The sequence below is a fragment of the Miscanthus floridulus genome, chromosome 1, assembly GCF_019320115.1.
Source record: "Miscanthus floridulus cultivar M001 chromosome 1, ASM1932011v1, whole genome shotgun sequence".
Taxonomy (NCBI): domain Eukaryota; kingdom Viridiplantae; phylum Streptophyta; class Magnoliopsida; order Poales; family Poaceae; genus Miscanthus; species Miscanthus floridulus.
In genome coordinates this window covers 130,419,712-130,441,280 of record NC_089580.1, presented here as the reverse complement: position 1 = coordinate 130,441,280, position 21,569 = coordinate 130,419,712, and the positions used below count along the sequence as shown (strand labels likewise).

At 45.9% G+C, this 21,569-nt stretch overlaps 2 protein-coding genes across 2 annotated transcripts; both read left to right on the top strand.

Annotated features, from left to right (window-relative positions):
• The first annotated feature begins 11,207 nt into the window (after positions 1-11,207).
• On the top strand, positions 11,208-16,041 carry LOC136493575 (protein NEN1-like). Its single transcript, XM_066489677.1, has 6 exons — positions 11,208-11,787; positions 11,887-12,044; positions 12,219-12,265; positions 12,372-12,435; positions 14,559-15,067; positions 15,159-16,041. Exons 1-6 carry the CDS (start codon positions 11,502-11,504, stop codon positions 15,385-15,387), a joined length of 1,293 nt encoding a protein of 430 aa, XP_066345774.1. The 5' UTR covers positions 11,208-11,501; the 3' UTR covers positions 15,388-16,041.
• Positions 16,042-19,770: 3,729 nt separating this feature from the next.
• On the top strand, positions 19,771-20,223 carry LOC136463147 (uncharacterized mitochondrial protein AtMg00810-like). The gene has a single exon (XM_066462173.1). It carries the CDS (start codon positions 19,771-19,773, stop codon positions 20,221-20,223), a length of 453 nt encoding a protein of 150 aa, XP_066318270.1.
• The last annotated feature ends 1,346 nt before the right edge of the window (positions 20,224-21,569 follow it).

Genomic DNA, 21,569 nt, shown 5'->3' with positions numbered 1-21,569 from the left:
GTTATCTCTCTATATCTTATCGAAGATCCATATATCAGACCAAAAGTAGTAGAGCTTACTTTTGAAGTCACAAAAAGGATACCCTTTGAAGAACTGGTCACTGACATAAACATTAACAGACTACAAGAGGTGGTAGACAAGTGACTCCACTTGGTTGTCCCAGTATTGACGTCCGTCACCTAGTGAACAACTTATGTTGTCATTGTTGGATCAGAAAGGCACACAACAATTAATGTTGGACAAGTTGTTAGTCAGATAAGAATCGAACGTCACATTATGATTATGACCTGGCTATCCAAGTCTTGACTATTCTGTGCATGCTGATCGCACAGTCGAGATCAACAATCTCTAGTGTGACTCCTTATCTGCAGACTTTGTTGGCGACCATCTGTTTGTGCCTCGATTACAATTATTGTTGTGGTCAAGAGTAAGAATTTGGAACTTTGAGTGTCGAGAGACAACTGATTAGTTACTAGTCGGAAGCTTAACCTCCAACTAGGTGATAACTTTTTGCTAATTACGAAGGCTATGTCTCGTAGAGCAATGTTAAGCAATGTAACAGCAAGCCGTTTAGCAATGCAACTACTGCTTTGTTTTCCAAAACCTGTGCTATCAAGTCAATTCCATCTTGGATAATCACACAGATAGTACAAAACGTTGTATCGGCTACGTAAGGAACTAGCGAAAGCACGTCCCTAGTTTCAGTCAGCATCTTTGTGCCCTAAGTGCCACTAACACATATGTCTGGATTCTATTGGACCAAGTGCTAGAGGATATTAAAAAAAAGGTTCCTTGTCTCTATAGGAATGCCCTACCTATGGAATACTGCCTTGTGCCCTGCGAGAACAGCCCACACTTCCAATGCTTGTGCATCATCAAGTTGGTGTCTAAATCAAACGATTTAAGTTGTTTCCTGAGAACCACATATGGAAAACCTTAGTCTACATCCTCAGAGAAAAGAGCTGCTGCTGCTACTGCTATACAAAGAGATCGAGAGTATAAATGTATAGAATACACACCACAATGGGTGAAGCAAAGAAAGAGAAGAACGAGAAATCTGTCTAGATTTTAAGGTACAGGACCGAACATCTTCAAGCCAACAATTAGTGACTCAAACGAAGTTGGATTGACCCCAAACTTGGTGATCTCATTCCTTGCTTAGGACCCTTCAATGTCTTAAGTTAGTTTGAGTATTGGTTGAGTAAAACATCGGATTTGAGAGATATCTTGTCGACTCGGTTTGCTGCCATTTCAGAACAGAGCAGTTTTGGTAGATGAATTGTTTGGATGGTCAAACGGTGTCCGGTTGAGTTGAATTTTGGTGAGTAGTTAGAAGACCTATGGATCTACATGCGCACCAAAATTTGTGCATATTGGAGCAACAGTTTGTGAGATATGAATAGAAAACAAAAGAGTACATAATCTGCAATTTCGCCGTGACTACGATCATCCATTGCATTAGACGGTTGTGTTTGTAATTCATACCAAGAAATTACAACTTGTAGGTGTATTGCTGTTAGACAACCCTCCATACCCTTGAGGAGACTAATTGCACCCCTATGTGCCTTGCTTTTGCCCTCTTAGATCAGCAATGCGTGAGCAGTCAAGGTGCTCTAGAAGTCAAATTGTGCCCTTGCAATTCGAAAGTATTTGGAAAGGTGTCAAACCATAGATTTTTGGATTATGGTTTTTGAGATATTAATTGACCTAAGAATGGAAGCCTCGATGTTAAATATAGTTTAAGAAAGCTGGTTTTGCTACGATGCAAGTCAACCCAACTTGCTGTGCAACTGCGCCACGAAGGCAAATTGTACTCAACCTACTTGGTAGTGAACTAGTCCCTAGTTTTGTGATTCCTTGCAACTTGTGTTGTCCTCCAAGCCTCGCTAACATCCTTCTGCGTCAATGGTTCTCCAATGCTGACATGTCTTTGGTGCCTTATATGTGTTTTTACCCAAGAAGTTGCATCAGATTCCACCCAGATCACTGTTGCAACCTGGATCCAAAGGCTCCCTAAGGAATGATCATCGGGAACGTTGAGCCGACTGAGTCAGCTATTACGTTACCACTCACTCAACAGACTCAGATAATACAGTGTTGTTATCAGGGAAAGAGCACTGCACCCATGGAACATTATGTAGCTTTCCATCAGTTGACGTATGAGTGAGTGCACCGCTACAACCAGTTTGGATAGCTTCTTATACCCTCAACAATGTTTACCCCATCTATGATCACATCCTTTACGAAAAGTTGTGCTCGAGCTACTTTAGTAGAGAACTGCTTTTCAACCCTTGGGGACAAATATAGCACCGTTGCAAGGAATATCTGTTAACAGACTGTGGTCTAGTGCAAAGTCCATAGGTCTATGCTATATCCACTTGGGAAGTAGATGTTACAAGTATTTAGTCTACGCTTGTATCACTCTTCGTACATCGAGGACGAAGTACGCCGGACAGTACTATCTTGGATTCCTTCCAATGTAACAATGCTTTATGGATGCCAATGAAAGAAATTCTTCAGACAACAACTTACGACGAAGAGCAAGTATCAGAAAGTGTCATGACCAAATTAGTCTCTCTGATACTCCAAAGTTAAGTAGCCTAATGCTATCACTGATGTTGGAAACTGGACGACAAGTTCTCTTCTCTTAAAAGTCTTTCGCATCGAATCTCGGGACGCGATTCCTTTAAGGGGGGAGGGCTGTAACACCCCAGGTGTTTGTCACCAGTTAAGCAATGGGTTTGAGCTCAAACATGACATGTCAAGTGGTAATGAAGGTGTCAAGATCAAATCTACATGATGGAGCTCCAACTTAAACTTGGGCCACGCACAATTGCTTACATATGGACCCTTGTTAAGATTATGCAAGAGTAATGTTAAACATGCTTATTCCATGTACATTACATCCACATGCATCCATCTAGAACCATGGAAAAGTTTCATGAAGTTTGGAATCAAAAAGTCACATGAAATGATAAGTCATATCTTTGCATGAATTGCTTTATCAAGTGACTGGAAACATATGAAGTCAACCAAACCTTGTAACCTTGCTCAAACAACTCTAATTGAACTCTACAACAAAAGTTATGAAGGATTCGTGTTGGCGAAGGTGGAGAAAATGTCCGAAAATAATGGAAACCCTATATTTTGTAGCAGAAAGGACTTTGCGTTGACCGAGAAATAAAGTTGACTTCTGGACCAGATATGAGGTTTGACCAAAAATGAAAGTTGAAGAAAAGTTTGAGTATAACAAACTTTGTTAAAGGACCAAGTCATGATTTAGCTTCGAAATAGATCAAAACAGTGCTCAAAGTATAAGAGAAAAAGCTGAAATCAACCCGACCGTGTTTGCAGTCCGGATTTCACCGACATCGACGTTGACATTCCGCGTTCTCCAAATTTTGCTAAGCAACTTGAGTTAGTCCAAAAATAAAAGTTCAAGGTTATGTTATGGAGAAGAGAATGCAAAAAGTTGCACTAAGTTTGATCGAGTTTCGACCTCCGAAAGCGAGTTTCCGTGAACGCTGTTAACATATTGACACTATCATCTTGGAGCTTAATTATCCGCTGTTACAAAGCTCAAATGGCCGGGCACCTTAAATAAGAAACGTAGAGCATGTCGAGGTGAACAAACTTTGTTTTGGGCCCATGAACCAAATCGGCCCGTAGCTAGCCCAAACTCGCGCTCCACGCCGGCCACTCCGTCGCCCGCCAAGTGTTCGCGGAAACGCCTCAAACGACGCCGCGTGGCCTGCTCGTGGCGACCATGCGCGCGCTCACGCCCCACCATTGCCGAGCGCTGCCGCCGCGTGGTCTGCCGCTCTGTCGTGCCCCTGCCCTCCAAAGCGGACGCCCGAGCCTCCCCACTCCTCCTCCCTCGCGCACGCCTTCGCCCTCCTCTGCTCTGCTGCCGTGGGCGCCATGGCCATGGCTGCCATTGCCGCCGAGCGAGGTTCGAGCTCCCGCTGCTGCTCGCGCAGGCTGCGGCCAAGCCGCTACTGACCGCTGCTGGCCAAGCCAGGGCCCCGGCGCGGCCACGGCTCTCCGTCACAACCGGCCGGCCAGGTCTCAGCACTCTCGCCCTCGTCTTCGGTCACCGGTGAGCCGCTCTTCCGGCGCCGCTGCCCGCTGCCACAGCAGCCACGCCGCTGCTGGCTCCAGCCAGGCCATCCCAGGCCGAGTCGCGGGCACCCACGGGTGCACAAGGGGTGCCTCGTCCCCTGCCCGCCGCCTCCGGGAGCTTCACCGCCGCCCGCTGCTACTGCCGTGCCGCTCCGCCGCCGAGCCGCGAGCTCGCGTGGCCGGGCCGACTCGGGCCGCCCCGGGCTGAGCCGAGCGGTCCCCTGGGTGCGCACGACTTCCCTGGTGCTCCACCGCCACTTCCCCGACGCCGGCATGGCCCCCAACGGCCGGAGCCGCGAACTCCGACGGCCTCCTCTGTTTTGATTCACGTGGAGGACTTCGCGCTCGAATTCGAGAAAAGGGAGGGTTCCTTCTGCAAAGTCAGTGACTCAAAGGAATAGTGCCGATAAGGACTTATTTGCAGTAAATTTGCTGAATCTTTGGAAATTCGTAGTAATTCATAGAAAATTCGTAAAATAGCAAATGAGGACTTTTTGGAATCCTTGTGAAATTCTATATGCACTAGATCTATAATATTACATGTTTTACTTTAAAGTTTTAGCTGTAAAAATAGATTTATGCCTCTAGGTTTTTAATTCTAGTTGTATTTGTCTTTTTCATAACTGTAGATCTAGGGCTCCAAATGAAGTGAAATTTTTGTGGCATGCTACTCATGTGATGTTTGATGTGTGGTAAAAATTTCAGGAGTATTCGAGAAAGTATGGGTGAGTTATTGGTTTATCTTGCTCTCACATGATTTCTTGCTTTAGCAACTTGTCTTTTTCATAGAGGTTTCTATACATATTCAAATGGAGTGAAATTTGGACAGTAGACTATGGAGAGGATAGGTGAGCCACTGTAATTTTTGTAGAATTTATTGTATACTTTTGGTATATGTTCATTAAGTCACCTTGTTATCTAAAATAAATTAAGAAATGCATTAAAAGAATTTATTTGGTCATGGACACTAGGTTTTCTGGTGTTCTTTAGTCATGTGTGACATGTTGGTAAAGTTGGTTTTGCCCAATTATGAATTTGCAACATAAGTTAATAATTATTTTCTTGTCGATGTGGTTTCTAGACAGATCTGGGAACTTAGCAAAGTTCTTCATGATAATGTGCTTTGTTGAGAAACTTGTTTATATAAAAGTTGTAGATAATTCATGTATCTAGCTTCTGTTAAAATTTGGTGTCATTTGGCCAAGTAGTTTGTGAGTTATGCCTGTTTAAAGTTGGGTTTCAGAAATGGCTGCTCTCTGTCAATTGTGGACCAGTTTCTGTAAATGTATAATTTCGACCTACTTAACTTGGGAATCATGCTGAGATGATTAAAGATGAAATGTAGATAATTTCCTAAGCTTTCCAGAATGTCTTGTTTCATATCATTTGGATTTATAAAACTCCAGATATGATTGATTTATGAAGCCGCTGTTTGCAAGTCTAGAAATTGGCATATTCCGGTTATAGTTGTTGCTTCACCTTGACTTGCTTTGCATGTTGCTAGGTGTGGTTCACGTCCTTAGTAATTAAGTTAAATACACCTAAGATCTTGTGAGACTTATGTGCCATGTATAATATTCTTTGTTATCTTAGCATGATAGATTGTGTGATGTTAAGTTAAGCATCGCAAAGTACTTAAGTGTGTTAGTGTAAACTATGCTTGTCTTGCTTGCTATTTTGTGATGCGTCTCATGGTGCTATTCTTCATATTTATGCACTTGCATATTGCATCTCATCTAGGTACGCTAGATGCACCACGTGAAGGATGAGATGTTGGAGCCGAACCCGAAGACGGTGTATGGTGGACCTATCCCGAAGGTGGAAGGACTGGACAAGTGCTAGGACGGGAGATGCTCACTTAGCGAGTGTCGTCTAACTAACACTGACTCAGTGTGGGATCCCAGGCAAGCCCCGGAGCATATTAAGCCTCCTAATTTCTAAAATGCAGTTAAAGTATTATTGTTACATATATATATTGTTGCATTAAGTTTAGGTGTTGGATGCAAACACTTGCTGCATTGGTTATCCAATCCTTGTCCAGATATTGTTACCCTGAATCCTATGTAGCTCAGGCTCGTGTAGTGCTTAGCCCTGCTTTAACACGGTAGAAGTCAGGTGATTTCCTGTCACCTGCGAGATATAGGAAGATACATATGGCACGGTTGGCTATATTTGCTATCGTGGAAAAGAACCAGTCTTAATTTGAAATGAAGACCGGGCGGAGGCTTGCCGGTTTGCAGTGACTCCGTCTGTGTCGATTAAGGACTGATTCTTGGAGCCTTTCCTGTTCATGTTGAACGCATGCCTCTCTCTTAGTTGGCCGGCCCGATGACCGACCGCGAAGCCGAGTAGCTCACCTCAGGCCGGGAGTCGATAAGTATAAAGTGCGCCTCGGAAGGGAGCCGTAGGCGTGAGTCCAAGGGCAGGTGATTTAAAAGTCCTGGTTGTCCTGGCAGAAGGGTAATCCCTGAGAGTGCTGGCGCTGATCGAACCCGCGAATTTGGTTCCTGAGATGTTCCAAAGGTGACCCACGGCTACCCTTGCAAAGTATGCCAGGGTGAGAGTTAGGAATACCCCCTCAGCTGAGTTGTAATTCGATTCGAGTCGCCGTCTCTCCCGGTTAGTGAGAACTTGACGGGCTTATCTCCAATGTAGATACACTTAATAACTTAATGGTTCGGAAATGATGATATGATGATGACAGCCTTATGATACCTGCTATGGTTAATATTGTTTGCTCCTAATAAGTGAGTGCTCTAGTACAGGTGCTAATCTAGTGGACAGATAAATGATGATAAGCTTGATGCTAAGTTTAAATTGGTTACTATAATCATAAGCTCTTTTATGTAACTGTGTCAAGCTAGCCCACCTAAAAGGCCTTGCATGATCCTTGGTGTCTTTTATTTCTGGTTTTGACGGGTAAGTCTAGCTGAGTACCTTCTCGTACTCAGGGTTTATCCCACCATGTTGCAGGTGAAGTTCTTGGCCTGTTGAAGATGGTGGCTAACCGCCGATGGGCTCGGTGATTCTATAGTTACTTCTCATCTATATGCTTTTGTCGGATGATGTCACTTATGCTAGCAAGGTATTTGGAACATATATTAATGTAATCTTTTGAAAGCTATGTTGTTCCACTAATCGGTTTTGAAACCCAAACTTGTACTATTATTTGTGAATCTATTTGTAATATTATTTTCCGCTGCAACCCTGCGTATGTGATGTGTATTTGCTTAATCACGCGATCTTGGTTGTGATGTTGATTTACCGAGGTCTTTCGGGACACTCGGCGGACTACCGGGTTTATATGAGTGAAAGTATGTGTGTGTCACCGTGTTAGCGGGGACAGCCGTACTTGATCTTGTATAAATTGGGCGGTTCTGTTACATCATAGGCTTTCTCAAAGTCTAGCTTTAAGATCACCCCATCTAACTTTTTCTATGCATCTCATGAATGGTCTCATGCAGGACAATCACCCCTTCTAAAATATTTTGACCCTTCATGAAAGCTGATTGTGAAGGTTGGATCACCTTTTGAGCCACTAGGGCTATTTGGTTAGTCAAAACGTTAGTAAAAATTTTGAAACTAACATTCATCAAGAAAATTGGTCGAAACTGTTGGATCTACGCTACCTCCTTTCGCTTTGGTAACAATGTAATTGTACCAAAGTTTAGGCTAAAAAGGAGTAGATTACCCATGTGAAATTCGATGAAAATGGCCATAAGGTCCTCTTTTATTATTTCCCAAAAAACTTGGTAGAACTCGGTCGGAAACCCATCAGGGCCGGGAGCTTTATTGTGCTCCATCTGAAAAATGGCCTCTTTAATTTCTTTCTCTAAAAACTTAGCCGTTAAGACTTCATTTTCGAGCTGTGAGACTTGTGGAATGTCGCTCGTAGCATACTCCACCAATGAGAAATTATTAGTAGCTGATTCCCCAAAGAGATCTTTGTAATAGTTGGTGATAAATTTCTTTAGATTTTCATCACCCTCGATGACACCTTCATCTTGTTCTAGGCAAAAAATATGTGTTTTCGGTGTTTTCCATTGGCCGCGAGGTGAAAGTATTTAGTATTACAGTCACCCGATAACAATCTAGTTGTTCTAGCCCTTTGGTGCCATTTGACTTCCTCTTCCCATAAGAGAAGAGCCAGTCTGTTCTTGTAATAATGTTTTAAATCGATTTTCGTGGTACTTAGTGGCTGTACTTCCGTTTTTTATCTAGCGCATCAGCTTTCCTGATCAACTCAGCCTTTTCTTTCTTATAGTTGCCGCCCACATTTTTGGCCCAGCCCCTTAAGAACTGTCTAAGCCGTTGTATTTTACATTGCCAGCGCTCCAGAGGATTGATACCTCCCTGTTCCTTTCACCAGACTCCGGCAACCATGTCAATAAAGTACTGCCTCAACAACCAACTGAGTTCAGATTTGAACCCCGGTTGTTTGTTTCCGTGAGTGCCTTTACCGGTGTTTAAAAGCAAAGGGGTATGGTCTGAAATTTCCTGCGTTAATGCCTGGATAGTAGTGAGCCGAAATTTAGACTCCCATTCTGTGGTCATTAATATCCGGTCCAGTGTTTCATAAGTGGGTGTTTCCCTGGAATTGGCCCAAGTAAATTTCCTGTTAGAGAGCTCGAGCTCCCGTAAATCCAAGCTATCAATAATAGCATTAAATAGGAAAGGTCAACGGTCATCGTATCTATCGTTATTCTTTTTCTGGGGCTTCTAATGATATTAAAATCACCACCCACAAGAACAGGACCGGATTCCTTTGCACAAGTTTGAACCAATTCAGTAAGAAAGGTCTCTTTGTGTTCCACCTGTGCATTCCATATACTGCAGTTCACCCTCCGTCTCTCTTAAGCTCAACATATGCATATAAATGCCACTTGTTTAAGTTGAGTTAATATTTTGTCAAAATTTCATATGGGCTAAGACTTAATGCACATAGTATTTTATATGTGCCTTATGATTTATTTGATTTTAATTGAATCAAAATATGCCAAGCCTAATTAAAATTCAAAAAATGTGAGTACTCCTTTTATTAGATGTTTATTTAGAATCCTACAGTCTAAAGATGCCTGTCAAAACAGATCTGCTGGCAAGTGTAAACAAATTACAAAAAGTTAACACTATGGACTAGTAACTTTTTTTCCATCTAGGATGGAACTATATATAAAACCCATCGTCCCTACGATAGATATTGACATTTTAAAAAGTCATACATTTAAATAAATTAGTTAAATGTTGGCAACTTTTTATCTTCCAGTCCTATAATTGGCTTAAGATCGTACTAGTACTGACCAAACCATGATTGAGACCGACCTTTTGGATTATATTGCTTATGAAATTATGATATCAATACACATGTAACGACTGAAATGTTGTGATTCGCCTAAAGCGGCCATCTTCGGTTGTGTGTTATGCTGTGTGCAGTGCAGCTTAATCCATGGCATGAATCACTACGGATTCCTGTAAGGATCTTTTTTTTAAAAAAAAAAAGATATTACCAGCAAATTGCTTTATCTGTGTTCAGTTTCAGTGGATGCCGCAACAAGCCACTGGAAACTAAACCATATCCGGTTCGCAGATTCTAATTTTCATTGGGGCTTGCAACAAAACACTCTTCAAATTTACCCCCGTTTGTAATTTATCTTGGATAGCTAACCACATAAAGATTCTAATTTTCATTGGGGCTTTATTCTTCCACAAATTTGTCATCCTTTTGTTAGTTATTATGCCCTTGAACATTAAATTCCTATACATCGACCAGGTTGAATACTTCCTAGATTCTTCAAAAAGCCAGGTATATTCATCTTCACCTCGGCCCCAAAGATCTTGTAAATCTCACATTCCATCCATCCCCGGCACAACAGTATGCTAGTAAGCATTTGCCGTGACATATGAAGAACAAGCTAGGGAATTCCAATTTCAAAGGTATATTACCGGCCCAAATATCCTCCCAAAACAAAGTATTATTACCATTATTGACCTTAGAAATTAAACCCCATTTTACAGAGTTTTTTTTGTTTGTATCACCCCTTTCTAGAATTGTGATCGAGTACCCTCTTCAGATTGTACAAAGGATTTAAAGCTATCTCCTCTTTAGCATGTTATAACAAATATCCTCTTTGTCTGCTTTCAACATTCTCAAGACCCATTTACCTACTAAGGCCTCACTCATTATTTTTGCATTCATAATACCTAAGCCTCCAAAGTCTTTTGGAATACACAATTGTTCCCTTTTTACCATGTGATATTTTCATTTGTCATTTGCCCCTTGCCAAAAAACATTGGATTTTATTGAATCCATTTATTGGTGTATCCCCTCTTTTTTTTTTGAGGGAAATGGTGTATCCCCTCTTTTAAACTATACATCCCCATTGTGTATATAGGTAAGCTACTCAACGATGAGTTAGTCAAAATTAGTCTCCTCCCTAATGTCATATTCTTCCCTTTCTAAGGATGTAACATTTTCCTCATTTTATCTACCATTTTACTGAAACCCTTTATTTCCACATGACTCTCAAAAATAGGGATGCCCATATATGTTATACGAAATTTACCAATTTGATAGTTCAGCTTCTGTTCACCACCATTACCTTGATTTTGAGACACTTTGCTTTTTACTCTTTGCTTTATTCATAATTTCACATATTGTGTCAAATGGAAGCCTTCATGTAGTCGTGAAAAGGGAAAATATGGAGCCTAGCTTGATGAGGAGTCTGTTAGAGTTTTGGACTCTTTATGGGTGCGAAAAATAATCCATCGCTTACTTTGTGACTGTGTGAACTTTAATTTTCTCTCTGAAGCAAAGATGCATGCATGCTTTAGTTGCTTTTTTGAAAAGCCATGCTTTAGTTGCTTTGTGAGTCAGGATACTTAATGTGACTTTTGTTTTTGTTTTCTAAAAGCAAGATACCTAGTACCAGCTTGCTTAAACGGTAAGATATCATTTCCAACACTACGTTACGTGTATGGATCTCTGGGATCAGAAACGGGCAGCAGGGAAGGGAAACTAGGGTAGAACACAGACGATAGCTGCTGGGGTGGGGAAGGAAGAAGAGCAGTTGGGAGATTCGGGCATTTCCTTGCCTTCCTTTGGCTACAGTTACTATAGCTGACCGTCTCATTACAGTTACAGTTACTTAGGTCGGACACGCACACGGGCTCAGCCCACACACAGTGAGCCACTTTGCTGATTCCTAACACACTATAAAGCGTGCCGTTTTACGAGTACCTTGCAGTGAGTGACACACCTCCTACTCAGCTACTCTTCCACTACTCGTCGATCGTCGTTGCTAGCTGTCGTCACGTACGCCTCCAGTGACACTGCTGTTCGTCCAGCCTGAGCCCTGAGGTACGAGTACGACACTCGATCGGTAATGCTAATGGCGGCGCCGGCGCCGGCGTCCTCTGCCGCTTCCGCGGCGGCGGACAGGGAGGAGATCGTCTTCTTGGACGTGGAGACGTCGACCCCGCCGTGCGTGCTACTCGAGTTCGGTGCCGTAGTGGTATGCTCGCGCAGGCTCGTCGACGTCTCCTCCTACGCCACGCTCGTACGCCCCGCCGACCTGGACGCTGTCCGACACAGCGGCATCACGCGCGACACCGTCGCGGACGCGCCGCCGTTCCGGGACGTCGCCGATAAAGTCTACGACGTCCTGCACGGTGAGTAGTTAATTAGTGCCCGCGCCCCACTAGCTCGATCACATCGTGTCGTCTCGTGCGCAAGCTAATTAATTAAGGATGCCAATTAATCTTGAACAGGGAGGGTGTGGGCTGGGCACAACATCGTGAAGTTCGATTCAGTGATAATAAGGGACGCGTTCGCTGAGATTGGGCGACCCCCTCCTGAACCCAAGGGCATGGTCGACACCCTTCCCCTGCTTACCCAGTGGTTTGGCCCGAGAGCCGGGGACATGAAGGTATACAATCTGCTTTCCTACGTGCTGACACGTGGATCGTCATTACCAATTCTAAGTTTGAACAGTAAGATTTGGGTAAAGATGAAACAGGGTCCTTGTTTTTAAACGCGACAGTGTGTATATCTGATGCTTGTCATTCCCATTTCCCTCTCTGTTTTAAACTTTTAACTGCAGCTAGCAAGCTTGGCAAATTATTTTGGTCTAGGGAAGCAAAGGCACAGGTAAGAAAGTGTACTCTCTGTTGACTTGACAACTGTACTTTTTGTTTGTTAGCACGAAGCAGGAATGCATGATCTTCCTCTAATTTGGTTTCCAACTCATCTGCAGGAGCCTTGATGATGTGAAAATGAATATTGACGTGCTCAAGAACTGTGCTACAGTCTTGTTCCTGGTATTTTCACACCTTCTGTTTCCCCGTGAATATATAATTGGTTCATCTGAGCAATTCGGTGGATGAAGGATCAAATAGGCAACCAGAGGGGTTCAACGAGAATTTTTTCTTTCAATGAGTGATATATAGGCTAAACAGTCAACCCAAGCCTCTCATTTAGCTCTCGCTAGAATCACATAGTTGTCACAAGGTACCTAAGTACTAACCTTAGAGACAAGCCTAGAAACATGCAGAAGCTACACGAACAAAGAATAGCACAGACTGCCAAAGTTTTAGAAAAACCGGCCAAATCAGTGTCTGTATCACCCCAGCCAAGTCAGGAAATCAGGCCTAGCCTACTTTCAGGCTTGGTTAAGACTGTTTTAAACCTGGCTAAGCCCCATTTCGCAACTTTGAGCCCAAGATTTTTTTCCTGAGAAAAAAAAAATAAAACTCGAGCAAATGACATCTAAAAATTGTGAAAGTTTGCAAAAATCTTACCTACGACAGGTTAAAGGTATATCCATGATATCTTGCCAAAAATGATCTAGGCTTCAGTTAGGTTTTGAAAATAAGATTCAAAAACATGATTTCAAGGTGCTCGAGAGAAATCTGTTGAAGGGAAAGTCTAGGTATGTTTCCACGATTTCACAGCTCCTCTAGACCAACCAAGAACACATCAAGAACCTTATAGCTAAAAAAAAAACTTCAAGCAATCCACCAAAAGAGGCAAGAAAAGAGGAATTTTGGAGGAAGGAACTTGCGAGATAAAAGCTGGGCTTCAAGCCATAATACAAACAAGTTCCAGGGATCCAAAACACTCCAAAATCGTGGCACAATCTCAGCCAAAGCAGCAGATAAAAGATCCATAAAAAGGGGGAAAAATTCCCCAAAAAGAAAGATCTTAGATTTAAAATGGAGAGATATGGAGCATGAATTTGAATCAAGAAACTTTAATAGATATATGATGAATCCACCTACACATATCAGGTTTTAGCCTCCTCCCAGGCTCCCATCATCCTCCCACTAGAAATTGAAAAACTAGATAAAGAGAATCTCAACTCTCTCTAACCTAGCCTCACTTGCATTGAGCACTTGGCTAACCTGTGGAAAATATAATTAGGGTTGCAAGTGATGCCTCTCGAAACCAGCCACGTCCATATATATATGCCCATGGGAAATATGAAAATATCCCTAGCACCTAATACTGGATACGAAAAATACTTTGATGGGCGAAATGGTCCAGTTTTTTTCATGTCCATCCGACAGACCTAGTGCCTTCGATCACGACTTCGCTTCTTCTTGATGCAAGCATAATGATGATGCCACACATCCTCTGTCTTGTTGGCTTTAGTTTTGAGGCCAAAAATGGAAAACCCCTTCGCGCCCGTGGTTTTTTAAGGTAAAACTGCCAAAACTTCTCGAGTCTGTGTAGCTCGTACGCTTCCTCCATGTTTACCAGACCATTTCGTTCTTGGCCCGACGATCAATAATTAAGCTAGTTCTCTCGGTCCTTGCCTTCTCTTGGTCTTGATCTTCCTTGGCTTTGGTCAATGCCATCTTCATCACCTTCCATGTGCCCTCTTGTTGCCTTTATGCTTGGTGTCGATCACCCAAGGTCCTCTCGGACATGGTCCCTAGGTCCAAGCCTTTTTGTCTACCCTTCACCAACCGTGGTATATCGGCACAAACCTCCACTTGACCTTCTCCCTCGCCAAGTCTTCTAAAAAACTACACATACACAACTAAGAGACATGTTGCACCGCTATCACTTTGCCTCCTGTTAGTCATAAGCAAGAACAAACTCAACTAAAAGGACTTCACATTGCTTGACAACCACTCATCATCACAATAGCAACTCACCTTGTCATCTCAGTGGACTAGTGAAGTTTAGCTACCGGCGGTATAGGCATCATGTGTAGTGTATTAATAATCTAGAAGCTGTTGTTTAATATCTATGGATTACATGAATTGCTATTGCAGGAGGTTTTATTATTAAAACTGCTGATCTTTGGCAAATTATTTTATTATTAAAACTGCTGAATAATGGTCATAATGTTATGTTTGCAGCATTCATTTTTTTTTGTTTTAATATTATTCAAAGTAATTTTTTTGCGTTAAATCACCGAAAATTCTTCTCACAGGAGGAAAGTCTTCGAGGGGTGCTTCCTGTTCAGAACATGTTGGAGGGTGCAACAATTAGAACCCAAGGAACGAGTGATCCTGCAACAAACAGGGATTCCAACGAGTTGGTGGGATCCCATGTTGAGGAAATGATGTTAGACACCACTACGCAGATGGATGCAAGAAGTTCAGGTGTTTTTTCTGGGTTTGTTGAGCTAGATGACGTTTCAACAGAGAGTATAAAAATCTCAGTTATGCTCTTACACCGATGTGGACCGAGAACAATTTTCCAGCATAAGGGTGCCCAATTTCAGCTCAGTTGTCCAGATCTGGAAGTCCGTTGGGTCAGTACGAAATTTCTACCAAAGCTGAGCATAGTGGTTGACATACCTGATAATCTCAGTAAGGTATTAGTGTTTTGCGACAATCTAGCACAAAGTTCATCTCCGGAAGGCCGCAGTAGTTCTCCATGGAAACCCCTGATTAAGAGATATGGATCAAACGCGAATCGTCCAACGGTCCGGCTGAAGTGAGTTGTAACCTATCTTTCCATTCTAATCTTGAGATGATGGCCCTGCTTATTGAGTACTATGTACTAATGCTGTGACCTTTTGTTGCAGCATCGCTAACATTGTCAGTGGCAACACTGCAATGTACTCGACACAAATATACCAAAAAGAGTGCAATGGTGTCATTCCAAAGCTTGCTTCCAAAAAGGTAGATGCAGCTGAACTGGAATCTATGCTTCAAGGGAACAAGGTGGATGCGTTCTTCTCACTGGAAATATATGACTACAAGCAAAATGCTGGTATTCGATTGGTTGCAAAGAGGCTAGACGTTCACTTCTAACTAAAGGGACCATGCCAAGTTCTTATGATGATCCTCCTATCACTAAGACTCTTGCATGCCCCCACTTTAGCCACCTTAGCCTCTATCAATAATAGCATGCAAGATCTTGTGGCAATAGAACGGTCCGAGAGTTTCTTTTGTGGTGTGCTAGAAATCCAGTCACGATGCCTTCAAGTTTCAGAAGAATACAAAGTTAGTGGAGCTGTAGTGTGCGGCCTCATTAGTCATTACGCAAGTTTGGCACCACCAAAATGCAGTAAAGAATGTGAATGTCCCCTGTTTATTCTGAAATTATTATGTCTGGACCTGACGAACTGCACCAACAATATAGATTTTGATAGAAGTAAATTACAGGCCCAAGCATGTACGTAAAGGCTTTAGCAAGGAGTGTAATCTGTTAAGGCCCAAGCATTTACGTAAAGGCTTTAGCAAGGAGTGTAATAATCCCATCTCTATACGCGCGGCAGGGGCAGACGTCGAAAAAGCTCCCCTGTTGCTGCACTGTAGCCGCGGCAGGGGCAGACGCTGAAAGGCTCCCCTGCCGCACTGTAGCCACAGCAGGGGCAGGCGCCAAAGTCAGCCCTGCTATCATATCTAGTCACTGTAGCAGCCTGACAGCCTGGCATGTATGTGTACTAGGATTAGATGGGTAGAGTTGTATATATAGCTTCCACTGCAACTCAGTGAAGTGAGCGAGTTCAGTTTTACCATCTCATCTGCAGAGCTTCGGCCAACGCTGGTGCTTGTACTGTGTGTGTGCGCGCTCTGTTCTCCCTCCCTCTTCTACCTCTAGCCATAGTGTGTGTGCGAGAACGCCGGTGACCGATCAGCTCACCTGGTGACCGGTCGGCTCACCCGTGCGGGAGATCCCAGACCCAACAAGTGGTATCGAAGCCGTACAATTGCTGTCGCCGGACTAACCGCTGGCGATGACGGACGGTTTGAAGATAGGCGACAGCAGCGGCGCTGCTGTGGCTGCCCAGCCACGATAGGATGTCGTTGTGCGCACGGTGCGGGAGGTCAGCGGCACCAGTTAGCCGACGCTGACTTGCACCAACTATGACGATTGGGCGGTGACCATGAAGGTAAAGCTCAGAGCCCAACGGCTCTAGAATACCATTGACAAGGGCACCGACAATGAAGAAGACGACATGTTAGCGTTGTAGGCTATCCTCGCTGTTGTGCTAGCAGAGTACAGGGAGCCACTAGGGCCAAGAACTCTGCTAAGGAGGTGTGGGAGGCCATTGCAGCGATGCACGTCGGCTCTGACCGCGCAAAGAAGGCGACGGCCCAGCTGCTGAAGTAGGAGTACGTCAACCTCAAGTTCAAGGATAGTGAGTTGGTGGAGGACTTCTCCCTCCGCCTGTAGTCGCTCATCAGCAAGCTGAGGAGCCACGACGTCACCATCAATGAAGAAGAGGTGGTCTCCAAGTACCTCCACTCCATGTCAGTGAAGTACATGCAGATCGCTCTCTCTATATAGACGATGCTGGACTTGTCCACCCTCACCATTGAGGATGTGACAGGCCGTCTACGGGCGGTGGACGAGCGCATGGAGCAGGCCACAGCAACGACGGATAGCGACAAGCTGCTACTGACAGAGGAGGAGTGGGCTGTCTAGATGAAGAAGTCCGGGGAAGCCTCCTCCAGCCACGGTGGCGATGGCAAGCGCCACGGCAAGGCTTCTTCGAAGAAGAAGAAGAAGAAGGTTGACCCCAAAGCCTACGACGCTACGGGAAGACAGGCCATTGGGCAAAGGAGTGCCCAAATCGCAAGCAGGAGAAGAAGGCTGAGGCTCATTTAGCACATGTTGATGAGGATGATGAGGCCACTCGACGTTCTATGCACTGCATGACGTTGAGGTGAAGGAGAAGGGAGAGGTGATGGTGGTGGAAGGGTATGGCAAGGCTCTGAAAGCTCATAACCTCGACGAACCACGCGCCCAAGTCCACCTCGGATGTGTGGACAGCGAGCAGGAGTAGCGGTCATACCTGGACTCCGGCGCCAACAACCACATGATGGGCTCCAAGGAATCCTTCTCCGAGCTCGACGGCAACGTGACCGGCATGGTGAAGTTCAGTGATGGCTCAAGGGTGGCAATCCAAGGGCATAGCACCATCATCTTCAGGTGTTAGAACGGTGAGCACCACGCGCTAACGGATGTATATTACATCTCGCAACTATGTTCAAGCATCATCAGCATTGGCCAGCTAGATGAGTGCAGCAGCGAGGAACTGATCAAGGATGGCGTCCTTAGGATCAGGGACTAGGAGCAGCGTCTTCTTGGCAAGGTGAAGAGGTCCTAGAACTAGCTGTATCTGCTCGACTTGAAGGTGGAGCAGCCGGTGTGCCTAGCAGCACTGTACACCGAGGAGTCATGGCTGTGGCATGCCTGGTTCGGCCATCTCAGCTTCGACGCGCTCGGTCGGCTAGAGAAGATGGTCCAAGGGCTGCCCCACATCAAGCATGCAGGTGAGCTATGTGATAGCTGCCTATCCGAGAAGCAGAGGAGGCTGTCGTTCCCAAAGGCAGCCAACTAACGCGTGGCAGACGCTCTCAAGCTTGTCCATGGTGATCTCTGTGGGCCAATCACACCAGCCACAAATAGTGGTCGGTGGTACTTCCTCCTACTCATGGATGATTGCAGTCGCTATATGTGGCTGCAACTCCTAACGAGCAAGGACAAGGCAGCGGAGGTGATCAAGAAGTTCAAGGCATGCGCGGAGGCAGAGAGCGGCAAGAAGCTGCACGTGCTGTGGATTGATCGTGGTGGCGAATTCACTTTAGTGGAGTTCATTGCATACTGCGTGGGTCAGGGTGTGGTGCAACACCACATCGCGCCGTACTCGCCATAGCAGAATGGCATGGTGGAGTGACAGAACCAGACGGTGGTCGGCATGGCTTAATCCATGATGAAGGCCAAGAGCATGCCGACAAGGTTCTAGGGTGAGGCGGTGACCACAACGTTGTTCATCCTCAACCGTGCGCCCACAAAGGTCCTGAAGGGCGTGATGCCGTTCGAAGCTTGGTATGGGCGCAAGCCAAGCGTGTCCTTCCTCTAGACATTCAGTTGCATCGGCCATGTTAAGAAGACGAAGTCGGTCCTCACCAAGCTAGAGGACAGGAGCACACCGATGGTGCTCCTAGGCTACAAGGAAGGTACCAAGGCGTACCAGCTCTATAACCCACACGGAGGCAAGGTGGTTGTCTCGCGTGATGTCATGTTCGACGAGAAGGCAGCCTAGGACTGGGATAGTCCGGGCACGAGGGAAGCTAGCGGCTTCACCTGCACCTTTATCGTCAAGCACTTGGTCATCCACTGTGGTGGAGACACTAGAGAGGAGGAGTCAACCACTCCAGCAATAGAGCTAAGCACTCTTGGGGCAGAGCCGAGCACTCCAGGAGGGGTACCAAGCACTTCGGGAGTGGTGCTGAGCACTCCAGGAGTGGTGTTGAGCGGTCCTACAGTGGTGCCGACCACTCTAGGAGGGGTGCTGAACACTCTTGTAGCGAAGCCAAGAGGTCTTGCAGTGGTGTCGACCACTCCAAGACTGGTGCCCAGCACTCCTGCAGTGGTGCCAACCACTCTAGGAGTGGTGATGAGTGGTCTAGGAGTAGTGCCGAGCACTGCAGCCAGGGTGCCGAGCACTCCAGGTGTTGTGCCAACCACTTCAGTGGAACAGGGGACTCCATCGACGCTGATCGAGTTTGCCTCACCTCCAAGCGACATCGTAGAGTTCGTGGATTCTTTCCATGATGGTGAGGAGGTGTGGTTCCATAGGCTAGACAACATCATTGGCAACATAGGGTCCTTAGGCCTGGCGGATCAGCTACTCAATGATCCAGAGCTGCTTCTCATCCATGTAGAGGAACCACCCACGTTCGTGCTAGCCAAGCGTGATGCAAGTTGGCGACGGGCGATGCTGGAGGAGATGAAGGCGATCACGGAAAACAAGACTTGGGAGCTCGTTGATCCACCTCCAAGATGTCGTCCGATCAACCTAAAGTGGGTGTACAAGGTCAAGTGGGATGAACGCGGCACCATTATCAAGCACAAGGCGTGCCTCATTTCCCGAGGCTTTATCCAGCGCGAGGGCATCGACTTCAAGGAAGTCTTTGCGCCGATAGCGTGCATGGAGTCTATCCAACTGCTGCAGACTTTGGCAGCAGCGAAGGACTGGCACGTCCATCACCTGGACATAAAATCGACCTTCCTCAATGGTGAGCTGGTGGAGACAGTCTTCATCAGGCAACCTCTAGGTTTTGTCATTAAGGGAGCAGAGCACAGGGTGCTCTGACTGTGCAAGGCGCTCATGGGCTACGGCAGGCCCCACAAGCATGGAACACCAAGCTTGATGCCATGCTGGGAGAGCTTGGGTTCACATGGTGCACGACCGAGCATGCGCTCTACATGTGGCGATAGGGAAGGAGGAGCTCGTCGTCGGCGTGTATCTGGATGACTTGATCGTTACCGGCGCGCATATGGAGGACATCGACAACTTCAAGCATGAGATGGTGGCTCATTTTCGAATGAGCGATCCCGGTGTGCTCTCCTACTACCTCGGCATCGAGGTGAGAAATGAGAAGGAGGCGCTCACGCTAGGTCAGAGCATGTACACCTCAAAGCTGTTGGAGCGGAGCGGCATGGCGGAGTGCAAGCCATGTGTGACACCAATGGAGGAGCGGCTGAAGCTAATGAAGGCTAGTACCGTGGTGAAGGTAGATGCAACACTCTACCAGAGCATCGTCGGCGGTTTGTGCTACCTAGTCCACATGAGGTCGGACATTGCGTTCGTCGTGGGCTACGTCAGCCCCTTCATGTACGATCCCCAATAGGATCACTGGGCCACGATGAAGCGGCTGCTGCGCTACGTCAAGAGGACGATGGATCTAGGGATTGTCTTCCTCAAGACCGGCAGAGGTGGGCTGCAGCTCACTATGTTCAGCGATGCAGACATGGCGAGGGACATCAATGGACGGCGGAGCACCTCTGGCATGCTCGTCTTCCTCGGGTCAGCTCCAATCTCATGGCTGTCGCTGAAATAGAAGGTGGTGGCATTGTCCACATGAGAGGCAGAGTATGTGGCGGCGGCCACAATGGTGTGCCAAACTGTGTGGCTGCGCCGACTGCTGGGCGAGCTGACCAGTGTGGAAGCTCACCCGCCAGCACTGATGGTGAACAACCAGCCCGCCATCGCCCTCGCGAAGAATCCAGTTCTCCACGACCAGAGCAAGCACATCGACATCAAGTTCCACTTCCTCAGGGACTATGTCGTTGGAGAGCAGATCGTCATCGAGTTTGTCGAAACTGGTGGGCAACTCGCGGACGTCCTCACCAAGCCGCTCAGCCGTCTTTGGTTCACGGGGCTAAAGAAGATGATCGGCATGGTAGAGGTTCTAGGGTTAGCAGCAGGATTAGGGGAAGAATTGTAAAGTAATCTACTGCTCTCCCATCTATGTACACGCTAGCGGGGGCAGGCGTTGAAAGGTTCCCCTACCGCACTATAGCCACAACAGGGGTAGGCACCAAAGTTAGCCCTGCTGTCACATCTAGTCACTATAGCAGCATGGCAGCCTGGCATGTCTATGTACTAGGATTAGATGGGTAGAGTTGTATATAGCTACGCACTACAACTCAGTGAAGTGAGCGAGTTCAATTTTGCCATCTCATCTATAGAGCTTCGGCCAACGCTGTGCTTGTGCTGTGTGTGTGCATGCTCTGGTCTCCCTCCCTCTTCTACCTCTAGCCATAGTGTGTGTGTGAGAATGCCAGTGACCAGTCAGCACACCCGCTGACAAATTGGCTCACCCATGCAAGAGATCCTAAGCCCAACATAATCGGATAGCTCTAAAAAGTTTACACCATGCAGCCCAAGTATGTCGTACAGGCCCAAGCATTGGATGATTAACCAGAGATGCTATTGTTTACACCACCAGTTTGGTGTACGATACAACAGCGAAGACTGTCACTGTGTTCACCGCCAGACCATAAGCTGGGCAGGCGATGAAAATGTCTATCACTGCCAGTGAGTCCCCCTTCCCTCAGGCTATGAACCGGCCTGCAGTGATAAGTACCACCGCTGCCGATTGTCACATAACTGGCAGTGAATGTCCTGGTGTTGATTAAACTTTCTATAATAGTGTATGTAGGAAAAATTGTTCCTGGCAAGGTGGAGCTACTA

Bases quoted from the DNA above. Each gene is read 5' to 3' on its own strand.
- LOC136493575 (XM_066489677.1), top strand. From the start codon at position 11,502: ATGCTAATGGCGGCGCCGGCGCCGGCGTCCTCTGCCGCTTCCGCGGCG. The intron at 12,045-12,218 runs GTATACAATCTG...TTTTAACTGCAG, and splicing joins CGAGAGCCGGGGACATGAAG to CTAGCAAGCTTGGCAAATTA. The intron at 15,068-15,158 runs GTGAGTTGTAAC...CTTTTGTTGCAG, and splicing joins CGTCCAACGGTCCGGCTGAA to CATCGCTAACATTGTCAGTG.
- LOC136463147 (XM_066462173.1), top strand. From the start codon at position 19,771: ATGGTGCACGACCGAGCATGCGCTCTACATGTGGCGATAGGGAAGGAG.